Raw genomic sequence first — 18395 nt, forward strand, 5'->3', positions numbered from 1 at the left:
ACAATAAGGTTACCTTGTATTGACTTTGTATGTATCTTTAATATTTTTTTTGTTTCATATAGGCATATATCTTTATTCCTGTTAATGATGGGGTACTTGGGTGCTTATGTTTGGACACCAGTTTTAAAAATCACATTTTTCCCTAGTCTCAAAACGCTATCCCTGACAGTTTTCTCCCCAGCCCAAGGACACTATGCCTAGCAATAACTCATGAGTGGGTCCCAGTAAGACAAACTACATTTCCCTGCAATTACTCATAAGTGGGTCCCCAGTAAAATAAACTGTCTTTCTCCATCACAAGAACAAGCTGACCTCTGAAGAAATCCTCTTGTAAAAACAGGGCTATCTTGTACCCACAGAATTATCATGCATCCCTGACTCCAGGGAAGGGCTCATTTTGCCTGGTGCCCCTACTCAGTGAAGGAAAGCAGAGTGTTAAATAGCGCTGGTGCCGAGCAGCCAAACTGGGTAGCTTTTAGCCCCAGTGCTGAGGCATCCCATGTTACCTCTGTGGGGCTGCCACCCAATTGGGTATCCTTCCATTGCTTATCCAGGTACAAGGCTAAATCTTCAGAAGAAGTCTCAGATGTGAGGTGATGGTGGTTGTCCTGTAGTCTTCCATTTCCTTTCAAGGGGACTCCCTAATGGGAGAGAAGTCCAATGATCATTCACCTTCAGAGTCAGCCATGATGGGGTTCAAACCACCAGAGAAAGTTCTTACCTGATAACAATTTAAATGAAAGGGAGAGCTCTCAACAAACCACATCCTTCAAAGCTTCTCAGATTATCATTAACACTTTTCTCTTTGACTTCTTTCATGAGGAAGACAAAGCTCAACTCTCTATCAGTGCCCACAATTCTGTTTCTACCTACATCAAAAATGGGCTATGAAATTGGCAGGTAGCTGAAGGAGGAGGATAGCAGAATTCTCCTTTACCCACCAAAAAGACCTTATTCTAACCCTAATCCATGATCCCTTTTTTCCCAACCACATTCAGTTTCCCCTTCTCCACTGATTTCTTCCCATCGTGCAGCAACATGCTCAGGTCAACTGAAACCCAAAAAAGTCTTTCCCTGATCCTTTTATACCAACTTTGCTACTGTCACATTCCTCTTGTCTCTTTTTCTGACAGACTCATTGGGAGGTAGTCAGTTACCACTCACCAGACTGGCAGAGGGCTGCTGATCAAGGCTGGCCAGTAATGCTAAATATATCTAGCCCTCTTTATCAAGGGTGTCACCAATTATTCAGTGATTCTTGAAAAAGATGTTTCCACTTCTTCACCAGCCCCTCTTTTCTAAGTGCCTTAGAATCTGACACTTGCTGCCCCATTCTGCATTACCGAAGACTTCTTAGTCACCCAAATCCAATGGCTTTTTAGTTATACTGGGAGAAAAAAGATTAGAGAAGAGCTAGGACCTTTGCTTGGTTTGGACGAGACCATGGTAACTGACACTTGAGGGAAGGAAGAGATGTCCTCACTTGTTTCTATTTTTTATTCTAGGGAGAATGACCTTTATATTGGAAATGACAGAACACAAAGATGAACTATGAGCTGATAATTATTATAAGGAAAGAGATGGCAAGACCACACTTTGCTGCTGTTCTCCTGGTTTAGATGAACCTTGTTCTCCTGTGTAGGAAGACCTGGCAGGAGTGATGGCTGAACCATTATAATACTCCTTTAGAGCTCACAGGAAACAGGAGAGGCAGTACAAGACTGGAGAAGGGCAGATGTATTGATTTTCAAAAAAAAGGGGGGGAGAGAACAGAGTCTGCAAGCTATAGGGCGATGAGGGCTTCAATTCATGGGAAAATCCCAGAAAGAGTATTTAAAGAGATGCTTTTTCAATGCCTAGGAAGAGAAGGAGGAGGTTGTTCCAAAGAACCACCCTAGTGTCATCAAGAAGGAATCATGTCCAACTAACCAAATTTTCTTTTTTTGATGGATTACTAGACAAGTCAATAAAAATAATGCTGGGGTTATCATTTACCCAGATCTTCACAAGGCTTTCTTAATAAAGTAATAATAATGATGATGATAGGTAACAAAGATAATGATCATAGCATTTATATAGTGCTTTAAGGTCAGGAAGACACTTTACAAATATCTCATTTGTTCATCACAAAAACCCTGGGAGGCAGGTACTATTATTATCCCCCTTTTATAGATGAGAAAACTGAGGCAGACAGAAACTAAGTAATCTGCCCAGCTAGTAAATATCTGAGGCAGGATTTGAACTTGGGTCTTCTTGACTCCAGATCCAGTATTATCTCCTCTGCACTTCCTAGTTCCCTCTCTCATACTGTTCTTGAGGAGATGATGGAGAGATATGAATTCAACAACAGAATAGTAAGAGTTTCTGAATGTGGTTCAGTGGTCCATTATGTGGCAGGAAGTCTCCAGTACAGTACCTCAGGGATCTGTGCTGTCTCACGATTTTTATCAACAATTTAGATAAAGACATTGATGATATTTTAATCAGATGTGCAGATGACACAAGCACCAGGAGGAGAGTTGAAAGAGTGGATAACAAAAGTCAGGATCCAAAAGGATCTTTCCAGGCTAGTGCACTGGGCTGAGTCTCATCAGAAGAAATGGAATGGAGACAAAAGGAAAGGCTTCCCCTTGAGCACCACAGACCAATTCCATAAATATAGGATGGGGGAGGCATGGATGGACAGTAGTCATTCTGCACAGCACCTGGGGGTTTAGGGGATTGCAAGCTCAGATGAGTCAGCTGTGTGATGAAACAACCCCCAAGTCTAATGAGACCTTGGGACTGCACTAGGAAGAGACACCGACTCCAGGAAAATGGAGGTGATGGTTCCACTGCTCTCTGCCCTAATCAGACCTCCTCATCAGGAGCAGCGTGTCCAGGTTTTTTTTCACCACAGTTTAAGAATGCCATTAATAAACTGGAGAGTTCCTAGAACACCACTGACCCAGCTTTGCAGCACAGGGGACCGTGGATGGAAACTGCAAAGAGTCAGATTTAAACTTGCTGTTAGAAAAAGGAAAATTAGCTAACAATGCATACTGTCCCAAAGCAGAGAGAATGGGTCAAGGGATGGCTTCTCCCTTCTTGAAAGCTAGAGTAGAGATCCTTTCCCATATGGGTAGGATAAGATAGCACAAGAGGTCCCTGCCAATTTTGCAATTCTGGGATTCTCTAATCCTTGAGCCCTCTGTGGCATATACCCCCATCACCACTCCTTTCCTGTTGGAGACTCTCTCTTCCTTTGGCTTCAGAGACCCAACACCTTCCTTTGACCTCTTCCCCTTGCTCTTTCTTTCCCTTATTCCAGATCATCCTTTCCCAATTCCTTATGGTAAATGATCTCTAAATGTAGACACCTAGGTGAGGCAGTGGAAGAGTGCTGGATTCAAAAAGTCCTGAGTTCAAGTCCTGCTGCAGACACTTACTAGCGCTGATTTGGAGCAAGTCATTTATAACCTATTTTTTTTGTTTGTAAATAGGAATAATGAGAGCACCAACCACTTGCCATGGTTGTTGTGATGACAAAATTCTTGCTATTATTATTATTATCCCCAAATGTCTGCCCTTCCCCTTCCCCTTTACTCTTTACTTTGGCAAACTCATTATTTCTCTAAGCTTCAGCTTAGAGACATGGTTGACATAGGTGCATCCTGTATCTGTCTGTCTTCCCTTTCCAACCTTCAGATTCACATCTTTGACTGCCTGCAGGTGAAATCACGAGTCCTAGACTTTAGAATGTTCTCTTATTATATATTCCAGTCACCATGCTAGGTGTTGGAGATAACACAATAGTGTTAATAGTAGTAGTTATGGGCTAATAAGAACTTACATTTGTGTGGTAGGTTTAGGGTTTGTCAAGCACTTTATAAATTATCTCATCTGCCTCACAATCCTAAAAGATAGGTTATTATTATTATCTCCATTTAACAGATGAGGAAATAAAGGAAGACAGAGGTTAGTGATTTGCCCAGGGTCACATGACTAGTCAGTTTTTGAGGCCATATTTGAATTCAGGTCTTGCTGACTCCAGCACTGTAACTACTGTATCCTCTAACTACACCCAGGGAGTGGTAAAGTATTCTACATACATACATATTTAATATTATAAACATACATGTATGTACATATCACACACACACACCCATGAATTCCATGAGTTTTTTTTGGTTCAGAAAGACATAGAGATATCCCTTTCATCACTTTACAGATGCCTCAAATGAAAGGACTTCACCTGTGGAGCCACTTCTAATGCCACATTCGACTCCTCCTCCTCATCTTCCTCCTCATCTTCAATATCAGATTCTGCCTCTGCCATCGGGACTGAGATCTCCATGTTGCTGTTGATCATTAAGTTTCCAGGGTCATTGATGGGGCACATGTTCAACTCCAACGTCAGCCCATTGGGAGCCAGGTTATCTTTGATACTTCCAACACTGGTGAGCACCTGGGCAGTCACATGATTTGGGGCCCCAGATTCTGAGAGGGCCATTTTCACCAGCTCCTTCTGCTTTTCCTCTTTGACCTTTGAAGTCCTGAGCTTTCTGCTCCAAAGGTCTCGAATGGCCTGCATGACGAGATGCAGAAACTTCTGAATCCTGGCCAGGGCGACCTGCAAGTTATTCAGTTCTCCATCATCTTCTGAGGCTAGGTTGTCGGCACTGAAGGAATTCAGCAGCAATGCAATGAACAGGTTGAGGACCTGGAGATGAGGGGAGAGAAAAGAGAGTCAGCTGGACCACCATCGTCCAAGGCAGTCATGGAACTGTAGATTGTACAATGTGTTCCTTAGCTCTACAGTATCCTGGTGAGAGCAGCTACAAGTAAAAATTGAGGCCAAATGGGAAAGGACTTAAAAAAATAGTTAACATTTCTATAGTGTTTACTATGTGACAGGCCCTGTCTTGTGGTTTACAAATATTATCTCATCTGATCCTCATAACAATACAGGGAGGTAGGTACTATTATTATTCCCATTGTACAACTGAGTAAGCTAAGTCAGACAGAGGGTAAGTGACTTGCCCAAGGTTACATAGCTAATAAATCTCTGAGGCTAGATTTGAATTTAGGACTTCCTGATTTCAGGACCGTGGTTCTGTCCACTGTGCCATCTAGCTGCCACCAAAACCTGATCATTCAAGGTTCTACTGACATAAGTTGAGGGAGCAGACTGAGAGGACAATTTTCCTGTCCTCTGCCTGGCCTGAATCACAGGGGACATCATGGTGCTAAGAAAAACTTGTTACCATATTGTACAGCAAAATTGGTGCAAAAATTTGATTGTTTTCATGATTCTGCTGGGCAACAGAGCCCTCGTAATTGGAAGTTTGAATTGAGAGCAAGGGAGGCAAGGAAGGCAGTGTGGTGTAGTGAGCAGAGCACTATTCCCTGAAGTCCTCAGACACTGCCTAGCTGTGTGACCTGAGGAAGGTCATTTAACCCTGTCTGCCTCAGTTTCCTCATCTGTAAAATGGGGATAGTAATAGCACCTACATCACAGGGTCATTGTGAGGATCATATTCAATAATATTTGTAAAGCACCTGGCAAAATATAAAAGTGGGAAATTCTATTAATTATTATAATTATTATCACATCAAGAGTATGATTCTTAGTGTTGGATGCCACATTTTTAGACTTGTAGTAAAATTGGTTTCACTTGTGGAGAAGAAGGATCCACATTTAAGGGGTATATTAAGCAAGAAACAGCAAAGAAGGTACCATCGAAGAGGTAGGAGAACCATTGAAGGCCAGTCTCTCCAAAGCTAAGGTGGGAGAGAGTGTCGGGAAAGCAGCCGGAGGTGTCTCAGGCCACCAAGAGGCTTCAGAGGATGGAGACAGAAGAACTACAAGGGCAGTGGAAGGAGGGTCAGCTTTGGAATCAGAGGACATGGGTTTAAATGTAGCCCAAGCTCCCTGGGCACGCTATCGAACGCCCGTGGGCGGTGGTTTCTTCATACCTCCTTAAATGAGGTCTGGCCACTTACCACCAGGTTCCCCAGCACCATCACCATTAAGAACACGATGAGGCACATGTATGGCCCAGACACTCTCATACAATCCCACATAGTCTCAATCCATTCCCCGCAGAGGATTCGGAACACAATGAGAAAAGAATGGAAGAAGTCATGCATATGCCAACGAGGCAGCTGCTCCGTGTCGGGATCACGGAGGCTATCATAACTGTCGCCGAACAGCTGCTTCCCAACCACGGCGAAGATGAAGACAATGATGGCCAGGATCAGGGTGAGGTTGCCCAAGGCGCCCACAGAGTTTCCAATGATCTTGATAAGATTGTTCAAGGTTGGCCAGGACTTGGCCAGCTTGAAGACCCTCAGCTGGGGAAAAGCAGAAACATGGGGGGGAGGCAGAGAGGGAGGTGTTACTCATAGGTGTCATCATAATGCCCCCAAATCTTTCAGGAAGCATTGCCCTTGAGAGATAGTGGGCTGAGCAAGACCTGAGACCAAATCCTTACATGGCCACATGCTTAGCAGTCATACACCCCTATGAGTCTATCAGTTTCCTCACTTGCCAAATGAAGATAATAATGTCTAATCAAGTGAGAAAATGCATGCAAAATCCTTTGAAAATTTTAGAGTGGCCTATTAGTGTCAGCTTTGTTACTAATCAATTGATGGATCATAAATCCATCAATAAGCATTTATTAAGAGCCTACTATGAGTCAGGCACTGTACTAAGCACTGGGGATACAAAAAGAGACAAAAGAGAGCCCCTGACCTCAAGGAGCTTACAATCTAATAGAGGAGACAACATGAAAGCAAAAATATACAAGGCAAAACATAACAGGATAAATAGGAAACATTTAAAAGAAGAAAGGCACTGGGATTAAAAGGGGTGAGGGGAAGCATCTTGGAGAAGACTATTTGGCAGCTGAAAAGTGTTTTTTAGGATGAATAACCTTTGGGTTCCTGCCTTTCCAATCTTATTCTATATCACTCCCCTTCACACACTCTCCCTTCCCATCAATCTGTTGGCAGCCAAATCCCAGCCTCTGGCATACTACCTGTGTACCCTGCACAAGTCATCCTTCAAATGCAGACCCTCTACTCTTCTGCCTCTTAGCGTCCCAAGTTCTTGCAAGGCATAGCTCAGGCCCTGAATTTACTGGAGGCCTTTCCTAATTCTTCCCAGCATCAGGTCTTGCTCTTCCTCTTAAAATTCCTTTATACAACTTTGTGTGTACATCATGTCCACTCATCTGTGTACATGTTGCGTGCTCCTGGTGGGTAGAGACAATTTTGGCTTTGCCTTTATATCCCCAGCAACCAGCATAATGTCTTGCACAGAGGAATCCTTTAATCAATGTCTGTTGACCTGAATTCGGTCATTTTTTTTCAAAAATGTCTCCTAGGCTTAGCTGGGCATAAATTGGATCAAATTCCCATGACTTCCAAGTTTCCAGTCTGTGGCTCTGGCTTAGGAGCCCACAAGGACAGAGTCAAGGGTGTCAGCCACTCTGTGGGTCATCTGGCTACACTCTGCTGTTCCATGATCATAAACCCTCCCCCTTCTCTGCCTCCCCACCATCTCTTGTGAATGGTACAAAGTTGGAGAGAGGGAAGGGGACTGACCAGAGTCTGCGGATGCATCAAAGCAAACTCACCCCTCAGACTAACAGAAACTACTCATACTTTAAAGCCTAGATCTCTAGATAGCTATGGATCATTGATTTGATATTGTAGGGCACCTTAGATGCTATTTAGCCTAACTCTCTCATTTTCATTAGCATCCATCTACCAAGAGTAGATGATACTCTGGGTTCTGAGCACTATTCTGTGGTGCACAGAGACAAAAAGACCCAGAAACACCTTCCCTTGGGGAAGCAAGGGAAGAGAGAAGAGCACTGCACCACAGTCGTAGAGGGGACCCCAGTTCTGCCACTTTCCACCTGTGTGGCCAAGAATCAGCCAGTCACTTTCCTCCACTAAGCCTCAGTTTCTACATCTGTAGAATAAGGGGATTTGATAATGATTATCTTTGTGAAGCCTTGAAGTTTTAAGTGGATAATTCTAAGAAAATTAAACACACAGTGCTAGTGATGTGTGAGGTCAGGGAAGGGGACTATCCATCCATATTGATTTTCTTGTGCCTGGAGTTCCCCAGTGCTCCCTTAGGGCAATGGGGTGAGGTCTGAGAACATCAACAATGATGATGATGAAGATACCACTTATATACACTTCTGGCTGCTCCCCAGACCTTGCCACCTGTACTCTGGTCATCTATCTGGACTAGCTACATCACTCTGGTATTCCATCTTATCTCGCTTGAAACCAGGCCCTCACATCATTTTCTGGCCATTTCCAAGCTATGTTACTACAAGCACCATCTCCATCCCCTTCTAACTCACCTTTAAATGTTGTCTTACCTTATTAGAATGTAAACACATTGAGGACAGGGAAGGTTGTGTTTACTTGTATTATGTGTAGATCCAGTACTTAGCACAATGCTTGGCCCAAGTGTTCAATAAATTCTTTTTCATTCATTCACTTATTCACTCACTCACTTATTCATTCATTCATTTATTCATTCATAGTACTTTAAGATTTGGAAACATTTTAGCCTCACAACAACCCTGGGAGGTAGGTATCAGTGGTATTATATCCTTATTTTACAATTAAGGAAATGGAGACTCTGAGGAATTAAGTGACTTATCCAAGATCACACAGCTAATATGTGGTAGAGGCAAGATTCAAACCCAGGTCTCTTGTCTGCTAGTCTAGAGTTCTTTCCACTGTCCCAGTCTCTGTTTCTGGACAGGTCCAAGAGCCCAGAACTGCTGCAGGGACCACCTGTCACAGACAGACTTCAGATTCATGACCCTCCCTGGGGTCTCCTTGCTCTGAGACCATCCTCTCTACCATGGGCTTGGAAGCCCTTCAGCAAACCTACTACTTCACTTATTGACCAGTGACTTCTGTTGGAAGGCCTCAGCATCATAATTTCTCCTGACATTTTCTGATATCAGCACCCGGACAGCACCAAATACTTGAAATACTGTCCAAGTTGGGGATCCCCCACACTCACTGGCTGTGTGACCACAAGGAGGTAGCTCAATCTCTCCTGGACTCAGTTTACTCACCTACAGAGAAAGGATGATAGGATCCTAGCTGGAGAGTTGTCAGTTCTGTTGTCAGCAGATTTTGAGGCCACTCAGTTCAACCCCCTCACTTGACAGACAAGGACACAGGACCCGGTCAGGTTGAAGGCACTGTCCAGGGCCTTGCAGATTGGAAGGGGAAGAATTGGGGTTTGAACCCAAGTTTTCTGACACCCAGTCTAGTCCTCATTCTACTTCAGAAGGTTGTTCTAAGGTTGGTGCTTTGAAAGCTTCAATCAGCTGCATAAATATGAGCTGTTGTTATGAATAATTAACATTTGTAGTTTACAAGGGAAGCTAGATGGCACAGTGGTTAGAGTTAGAGTGCTGCATTTTGTACCAGGAAGACTCCCTTTCATGAGTTCAAATCTGGCTTCAGATACTTACTAGCTGTGTGACCCTGGGCAAATCATTTAACCCTATTTGCCTCAGTTTTCTCATCTGTAAAAAAGAGCTGGAGAAGGAAATGACAAGCCACTCCAATATCTCTGCCAAGAAAATTCCAAATAGGGTCACAAAGAATTGGACAAGACTGAACAACAACATGGTTTGCAAAATACTTTGCAAAAATAATTGTACTAGTAATATTTGTTAGTTTGTTATTTTTAATATCATTTATCAGTGATGCTATTGTTCTCAGAACCAAAGCCCAAGCAAAAGTCACTCTTCCTAAGTTTCCAACAATAAAAACTGCTATAGCCTGATTGGAGATGAAAGTACAAAGTGGAATCCGAAAAAGAAGGTCCCCAGGGAGGGGTGATTGGGGGAATTTGGGTATATAAACCAGTTTTTTGCCTCCTGTATTTTGACCTCTTCTACCAGACTGCTTCTTGTTGTGATGACGTCCCCTTCTGGTGAGATTGTATAATAAATCTTCCTGTCTTTAAAAAAAAAGTGCCTGAGAAGTCCAGTGTCTACTTCCCTTAAAAGTCAATGGCAGGAGGATAGTAGGCTTAGATCGGGATGGGGCTGCTGTCTTGGAGGGCAGTGTTGGGAGGAGGAGGCTCAGAGCATTTCAGGCATGGCTTGAATGGTCCCGGAGTCAGGGAGGGGTTTGCCCCAAATCCTTCCAGGTAAAAGGAAAGAGCGTTTCCTTGGTGGAAAGCAAGCAGCACCACCTTCCCAAATCCCCCAGAATGTCACTGACAGGATCTCGGAACAATGACCGACCTAGCCTGGGCTCCAACCGAGTGGCCTCATCATCACAGACTTGCCCTGCCTAGTAAACTGACTCCTTACCAAGGGTGAAGGTAGCAGACCAGACTTTGGCACATAAGAGCCGTTCAGCTAAGACAAGGATATAGAAACACTAATTGGTGCTTCCACTGGCTTTCTGACACAGAGATACATATAGAAAGCCATCCATCAAGTGATGTTAACCTGTGTAATAGTTGTTTCCTCCCGCAACTCTGGAAGCTTACCTATGTCTGATTCTCATTCTCAACCAGTCATAGAATCACAGAATCTGAGAGTTGGGCAGGGCTCTAGTGGCCATTTAATTCACCCCATACATATACTCATGCACAGGATAAGCTACCTCATGAGGGATCATTCAGCCTCGCTGGAAGACTTCTGAGAGAGGGTGCCCCTACAACCCCTCACCCTGACCCAGGCAACCCAACCTACTTTGAAACAATTCTCCTAAAAGAGAGGAAATTATTCTTGAACTCAACATAGATCTCCCTCTCTGCAGCTCCTGCTACTGCTTCCTGAGACCAAGCAGAACAAGACTGATGCTTTCTTCATCTCTTTTACATCATGTAGGTCCCTTTCGGGAGGCTGATGAAGCCTTGAGACCCCTTCTCAGAACAATTGTTTTAAATGTTTAAAATAAAATACAGATGATTACAAAAACTGCTTATTTTAGAATTGTTCTCAACATCTTAAGACAAAACTAAATTCACAGATCCTGCATTAAGAACCCCTAATTTAGATCGATGCTCTCATTTTAAAGATTAGGAAACTGAGCCTCTCCCAGGGCTCTATCTTTCCAGAGCTAATAGCACAGCTGACACTGGACTCCAGGGCTCCAGACTCCAGGGTTCTTTCTCCCATAGAATCCTCTGTTTGCCTTCTAAAGCCCTTCCCAACCTGACTCCAGCCTCCCTTTTTGGAGAGCACAATATTATTGAGAAATGATATTTCTGATAAATGTTATTTAAAATCATAAACTGTCCTTGACACACTCTACATTCCAACCAAAATGGCCATCTCTTTACTCTCCATCACATCCCATCTCTTGTCTCTGGGTCCTGTTCAATCCAATCCAGACCCTCCAGGTGTGGAATACTCCCCTTTCTCTTCTCTACAACTTATAAATGAGCCCTGGCTTCCTTCAAAGCCCGATTCAGCTGCCACCTCCTACAGGAAGCTCTTTATGATTTCCCTCACCCTTCAGACACTAGTGCCTTACCCTCGACTACTTTACATTTACCTTGTTGATGTGTTTATTATATCCCCTAGGTTTCCCCCTTCTCCAGCTGCACAGCAGGTGAAGACTTCCTCTGGTTGCTTCCTTAGTTCTATGAGGTTTGTTGTCAGCTAGATGGTGCGGTGAGTAGAGCATTGGGTTTGTAGTCAGGAAGACCTGAGTTCAAAGCCCACCTCAGACCCTTACTAACTGTATGGCCCTGGACCTACGTCTGTCTCAATTTCCTCAACTGTAAAATGGGAATATTAATAGCCCCTAGCTCCCAGGGTTGTTGTGAGGATCAAATGAGAAAATATTTGTACAGTCCTTAGCCCAGTGCTTGGCACATAGTAAGTTCTATGTAAATGTCAGTGATTACTGTTATTATAGTCACACCCTCCCCTTGTAGACTGGAAGTTCTGTGAGGTCAGGGGCAATTTTGTCAGTTTTTCTTCATTGTATACCCAGAGTCTGGGGCACTGTACACACATGACACAGACTTGCTGAACGGAGATGAGCTGCCTCAACTTAAATCAAATAAAGGTACATCTCCCCAACTCCCCAAGAGAAGGGCTTACCAGCCTGAAGGAGCGAAGCACGGACAAGCTTGCTTTTTGGGGCAGACCCAGCTCCACCAGGCTCAAGGTGACAATGATGCTGTCAAAGATATTCCAACTCCTTTGGAAGTAATAGTAGGGGTGGAAGGCGATGATCTTGAGTACCATCTCAGCAGTGAAAATCACTGTGAAGAACTAGGGATGGAGAAGAGGTTTCAGCAGAGCTGGATTTAAGCCATGCTCCCCTCAGGACACAGCAGAAAGCTGAAGGTCTCTTCCCCTGAACACCTTCCTGCTTAAGCTCCCTCTTGCATATGCTATGGCTACCAGGTGTTGGCAGTGAGAATGAGGGCTGTGGTGAGATGACGGGATGGGCTGTGGTCTGCACCCACTTCTGCCACTGAAGGAATGTTTGACTTTGGGTAAATCATTTTCCCTTTCTGGGCCACTGATACATACACACACATACTTATATGTGTATATTCACACACATAGACAGACACACATAAATGCATGCTTATGCATGAACATGTATGATTTGTGCACATATATTGTACTATAGCTACACACATATATCTATGTACATATGTGTGTATATGTATGTCTAAGTCAGCTCAATGATATGGTAAATAGAGTGCAGGACTTAGGTTCAGGAAGTCATGAATTCAAATCCTGCCTGAGACACTAGCTGGGTAGCCCTGGGCAAGTCACTTAACCTCAGTCTGCTTCAGTTTTCTCATCTGTGAAACAGGGGTACTATATGTGAGTATAATTAAGAATATCCAAGTATATGTGTGTATGTAAATGTATGTATATCTACATATGTGTGTATATGTGTATGTGTGTATTTGTGCTTCATTGTCACCTTCTTGGGGGAGGGGGGAGAAAGAAGGGGAGAAAGAACAAAGTAAAAAGTGCACAGCAGAGAACAAAGGCAAACTTACAAGGAAGCAAAGGAAAGATGGGCAGCTCAGAACACAATGTGAAGTGTTTATTACATAGGCTTTCTTGAAATGGAAATTTATTACTGCATATTCTTAATTCTCTCAAATTCTGCTGTGCACACAGCCATACTTGTTTTTCTTTTCTTATTTTATATTTAAGTTTATAATATGTTTCTTTTTCTTTTCTTATTGTGTATTTACATTTAAAATAAATAAATAAAATGGGGATAATAATGACACTTCCCCAGGGGGTTGTGTGGATCAAAAGAGTTATATGTAAGTGCATTTCAGACTATAAACTAGCATTATATAAATGCTACTTGTTATTATGCATATATGAATGTATATTGATGTGTGTATGTGTATATACATGCCTACATACATAATATAGACATAAATAAGAAAAGTACAAATGAAAGAAAAATTTGCTCTTTGGGGATAAGGAAGGGTCCCCACACACTCCCATTTAAAGAAGGCATCATGTGTTGCATTGATCTTGAGCCCACTACTAAACCTCCTTAATGAAATTCAAGTAATGAGACTGATCTTCCCATCTACCCTGATAAAACACAGAAGATGAAAAATTCCTCTTGCCCTGCTTATGACTTCCAGCGTGATGGGCCCTTTATTGAATTTGCACACCATTCTGCATACCTTGGCTAAGAAGATAGGGCTGGACAATAACACCATCAGCACGACCAATAACAACAGCATCTGTAAAGTCCTTTGTTCTGCAAAGTACATTATGTACATTATCGTGTTTGGAAAATTGCCCAGTGGTTTCATGACCTCAGCCCATTTATTGTCAAGCTCTAGGCCATGGAAGGCAGTGATCACAGAAAAATTAAGACCAGTAAGAACTCACAGGTCAATGCAGAGATGCAGGGGGTGTGAAAGTGTTACTAATTATGTTCGGAGTGTAAGAAGTGGAGTGTGTGACAGGAAAGCAAAGTGAGAACAAGAGACAACAGGTCATGGCTGAAGTGGCCTGGTGATACCCTTGAGTCAAATATTATGGACAAAAGCCCCAAAAGGCATGGGCAGCACTGAGAGGTTGCAATTTGCCTGAGGGGAGGGGTGACCACATTACTGAAATCACAGATCACCCAAAGTAAACAGCACAAGGCAGGCAAAGGCATTTTTTTTTTCTTTATGTTGCTATGAATCTAACAGATCCATGCCAGGCTTGACTCCTTAGCGAAGCCCCATAAGATCCAGCACACCCACCCAGCTTTTTTCTAGTCCTAAAATAACAAATCTTGGAGCCAGAAGAGACTTTAAAAGACATCTAGCTTAGTCTTTTGCCATAAGACCAATAGCATATTAATATACTCATATTGAGAGACAAGGCAGGCCAGCAGAGGTAAGATGACTCACTTGAGGTCCCCTTTCAACTATCCAAGTAATCTTTTCAGTTGTATGACATTGTCACTGACCTCCTGGCACAACCTAAATTTTGATAGTCCCTTTGTCTTCTTTCCCAAAGCCAACCCTATATCCCACCCTGTCCTCCGTTCTTCTTTTAGCCACCTGAACCTGCCTACTAGTAACCTAAGGGTCTCCTCCAGCCACCTGCCCCCAGGGTAACCTTTCCTCAGTGGAGATTATTTCCATTCTTTCCGTCAATTGGAGTTTGGGGTTGCCTCACTTCCCAATAATTGGTTAATAGAAAATATGATTTACTATGTTGCCCATTTGTAGCATCGAAGAAAAAGATGAAGTCATATTATAGTGCTCCATGGACATGAACAGGGTGTTGGTCACAATGCAGAGGGTGACAGCAAGCTCCGTGAAAGGGTCCATCACGATATTTGATATCAAATCCTTGAACTTCACCCAGGGCTCACAGCATTCCCAAATCAGATACTTCTGAGCAAAGCGGATCCAGCAAGGGGGGCACCTCTGCTCAGATTCTTCAAGTTCTAAATAAAATAAGAATCAACCCATGAGTGCTTGATTACATATCAAAAGAAAGAACTTTAACCAAGCACAGAACCCAAAGTAACTCAGAATCTGAGCTAGGAAGGACCTGGTGAGGGCTTCCAATTTTTAAGAGCCCCAGGGATAGAAATTCCAAACATCCCTCCATCCCCTGGCCCAGGGTGAAATCATGTCAAAGTTTTGAAAGTCCCTCCCTATGTTTAACTGAATTCTCTCTTTCTTTTTTAATCAAGATTCCCAGCTGTCTCTGGAGATATAACATTAGGGGGTTGGGACCGAGTTGTAAAAATACTTTAAAGACTTGATCAAGTTGCCCATCAGTCTTCTTGTATCCAGGATACAAGTTGTATCCCAACTCTTTCAACTTCGCCCTAGAGAACTACTTCCATCCTTTCAGGCAGCTCCATTGATCTTGTCTGGAACAGCTCTGTTCCTCCACCTCCCCATTCCATGCTCAGGAATCTCTTTTTGATGAGATCTCCAAAATTCATTGACTGATCTTACTAAACTTGTCCTGAATTTCCTCCTGCCTTACAGAAGTTAGATTTAAGTCAGCACATGGCCAAGCATGAGTTTGTAGACTTGGTCTTTGGGACTCTTTGTCTCTATACCACTCAAAGTTCTCTGACTGGATTTTGTTCATTTGTGAAGGTAGAAAGAAGGAAAAGGAAATTGGGATTTAGTGTTCAAATGTCTGAGTTCATAATTATTTCTATGGAGGAGACACTTTCAAAAAACCTAACCCTAATCCTAAATGTTTATTGTTTATTTTACAGGTGAGGAAACTGAGGCACACATAAGTTAAGTGACTTGCCCAGTTAGTAAGTTCAAGGAACAGGATTTGAACCCAAGTTTTCCTAACTTCAAATCCATTGCCTTGTTATTACACTTCTTGATAAGGTCTAAATTACAAATTCTTAAACTGGGGGTCTATGAATTTGTCTTTAAAATATTTTAATAACTGTATTTTAATGTAATTGGTTTCCTCTGTAATTATATGTTATGTACATATAAGTATATACATACCTGTATGTATGTGTATATATACTCACATATATGCATACATATATGTGAAAATGTTATGCCTTTAAAATCCCGATTCTGATAAGGGGTCTTTAGTGGGTTTCGCTACTCTCTAGCAAGCATGATAAATGTCTTCCCTTATCCTTTTGCCTCCTATGCCTAAAAAAGGAGCGATAGGAAAATCATCCTCCATGCCCAAAGTTTTCCCAAATTTCTACTTAAAAAATCTATTCCTTTACCTCCTGAGGAACTTCTTTAAAACACCAGGAAGCAGCTAGGCATGATTTCTTTTAGGACTTTTACCCTGGACAGAAATGTCCATCATCCACAGCCTGTGAGTTGCTACTCCTGTCATAAACATGATGGAAGGGTTGACCGCAGAGTCAAGGTCCCACAGGGAACTATATCCATTGTCATATCTCATGGGCTCTCAGTTTCCTTCCTTGGGGATTTATGGCTCCTGTTTCTGTCTTCGGGAGGACATCCTTTCTATTGCCATTTTGGGACAGGTATATTTCATGTTCCCAGCTCCTGACTGTTTTCAACCAACTGATTCAGTCACCCCAAAACAGTTCCCTGAGATAAACCCAAGTAATGTAATAACAGCTGACATATTTATGGTGCAAAAGACCATGAAGCACTTTACACTCAGGTGAGCCTCATGGACACCCTTTGAGGTAGATGCTATTATCACCCCAATTTGACAGGTGTGGAAACTGAAGATCTGAGAAGGATCAGGGACATGCCCATGTTCTCACACAGCTGACATGTGTCTGAGACAGGATTTGAGCTCCTGAACTTTCTGATGCCTCATGTTGGCACCAGGGTGACCCTGGGTTCTCTAAAACAACATCACTGGAGAGCAAGCTTTAGCTAACTAATTCTGTGGGGACTTTCTGACTATGTTTTATAGATTTCTAGCATTTGGGTTATATTCCTCTCATTGGTTATGGTCTTATCTACAATCCTCTAGTCTCAGTTTTCCCATCTGTTGGGGCCAGTTGTCCAAGAGGCTCATCTCTTGACCCCTGCTTGAAAGATACCTTCAGACCTTCCAGCCACCCTTACATGTTTCTCTTTGCCCGCACTTTAGGGCTGAGTGCACTTCATGTCAGAACATCCACTAGGAATTCTTATACCTAGGATATAAAAGCTATACATTGAACACACATTATGCCCAAAGGCACAAATTCTGTCCTGCGTTAAATTGAAGTTAGAAGTGACATGAGAGGGAACCCAATTATTTCTGGTGACAAGGCACTAAGTTCTGTTGTTTCTCTGCTGCTGAAGGATTGTAGGTATGGTCAGAGTCCTCTAAACTGGTGCCCAAGGGTAAAGGTCTCATCACCCTGCCCTAGTCCTAGCTCTGCTTCTTGTTCTGGAGCCCTCACTGTTTTGTAGTTCTAGATTGTTTTTCTACTTTTGTCTTGCTCCCTTTTTAGGGGGCTAGACTCATGCTTTTCTTGATATAAGAAACTCCCAATAAGAAAATGCCCTCTAGGGGAGGCCAGGTAGCACGGCGAGTAGGAGCACCGGCTCCAGTGTCAGGATGACCTGGAGATCGAATCCCGGGCTCAGACACTTAGCACCCACCCAGAAACACCTGGCCGTGTAACCTTGAGCAAGTTACTTAACCCCAATTGCTTAGGGGCGGCCAGGTGGCTCAGCGAGTAAGAGCACCGGCTCCAGTGTCGGGATGACTTGGATCAAATCCGGGCTCAGATACTCAGCACCACACCCAGAAATAATTGGCAGTGTAACCTTGAGCAAGTTACTTAACCTTGATTGCTTTAAAAAAAAAAAGAAAATGCCCTCTATCACCATAGATTGGCAACTATTCTATAGCTTAGATTCTCAAGAGAGTCATGTAAGTCTCTGAGAGGTTTGGAGGACTGCTGATACAGATCAGACACAGGATTTGAACCTGTCCTCCCAGATTTGAAGCTAGCTCTTTATTCACTATGCCATACTGGCTTGCTACTTTGCATGTAGCAAGGGCTTAATACGTACTTGTTGAGTTGAATTAAATGGAATCCCCACTTCTCTTGAGCTCTGGGTCCTTCAGCTGTCCTCCTGATTCATGCTAACATATTGCCTACACGACATAACTCTGGCCTTAGTCAAGTATTTATAATATACCAATGCAGGCTGGTGGGGGTGGCTGGTGATTAACTTCCATAAAGATGTGAGACTCAAGGCCACACAGGCATGACGAGGAAACCTTGGCTAACTTTGGTAGTGGATCTTAGCAAGGAATGTAACAAAAACAACAAAAGGAATGTATTAAAGTGAAAGACAGTTTACCCTCGAGGACAGAAGTAATGATACTGACTACACTCACTGCCCTTTGCACTCGGAATGGTTCATCAAAATACTCTGTAGACAAGGTGTGAGCTGCCAA

General features: G+C 43.0%; 1 protein-coding gene across 1 annotated transcript in view; it reads right to left on the reverse strand.

The window, feature by feature from the left end:
- The window catches only part of SCN10A (sodium voltage-gated channel alpha subunit 10), a 99851-nt gene that overhangs the window by 25099 nt on the left and 56357 nt on the right, over positions 1–18395 (reverse strand). Inside the window, exons 13-18 of the mRNA XM_069084572.1 lie at positions 18299–18388; positions 14714–14952; positions 12108–12281; positions 5986–6336; positions 4235–4702; positions 507–641 (exon numbers count right to left, since the gene is read on the reverse strand). Of these exons, the coding sequence (XP_068940673.1) occupies positions 507–641; positions 4235–4702; positions 5986–6336; positions 12108–12281; positions 14714–14952; positions 18299–18388 (1457 nt within the window). The remainder of the gene's footprint in view (positions 1–506; positions 642–4234; positions 4703–5985; positions 6337–12107; positions 12282–14713; positions 14953–18298; positions 18389–18395) is intronic.

This window comes from Petaurus breviceps, unplaced genomic scaffold (genome assembly GCF_028583685.1).
Source record: "Petaurus breviceps papuanus isolate PSGF00001 unplaced genomic scaffold, PetGlider_PUasm1.0 174, whole genome shotgun sequence".
In the NCBI taxonomy this organism is placed as follows: domain Eukaryota; kingdom Metazoa; phylum Chordata; class Mammalia; order Diprotodontia; family Petauridae; genus Petaurus; species Petaurus breviceps.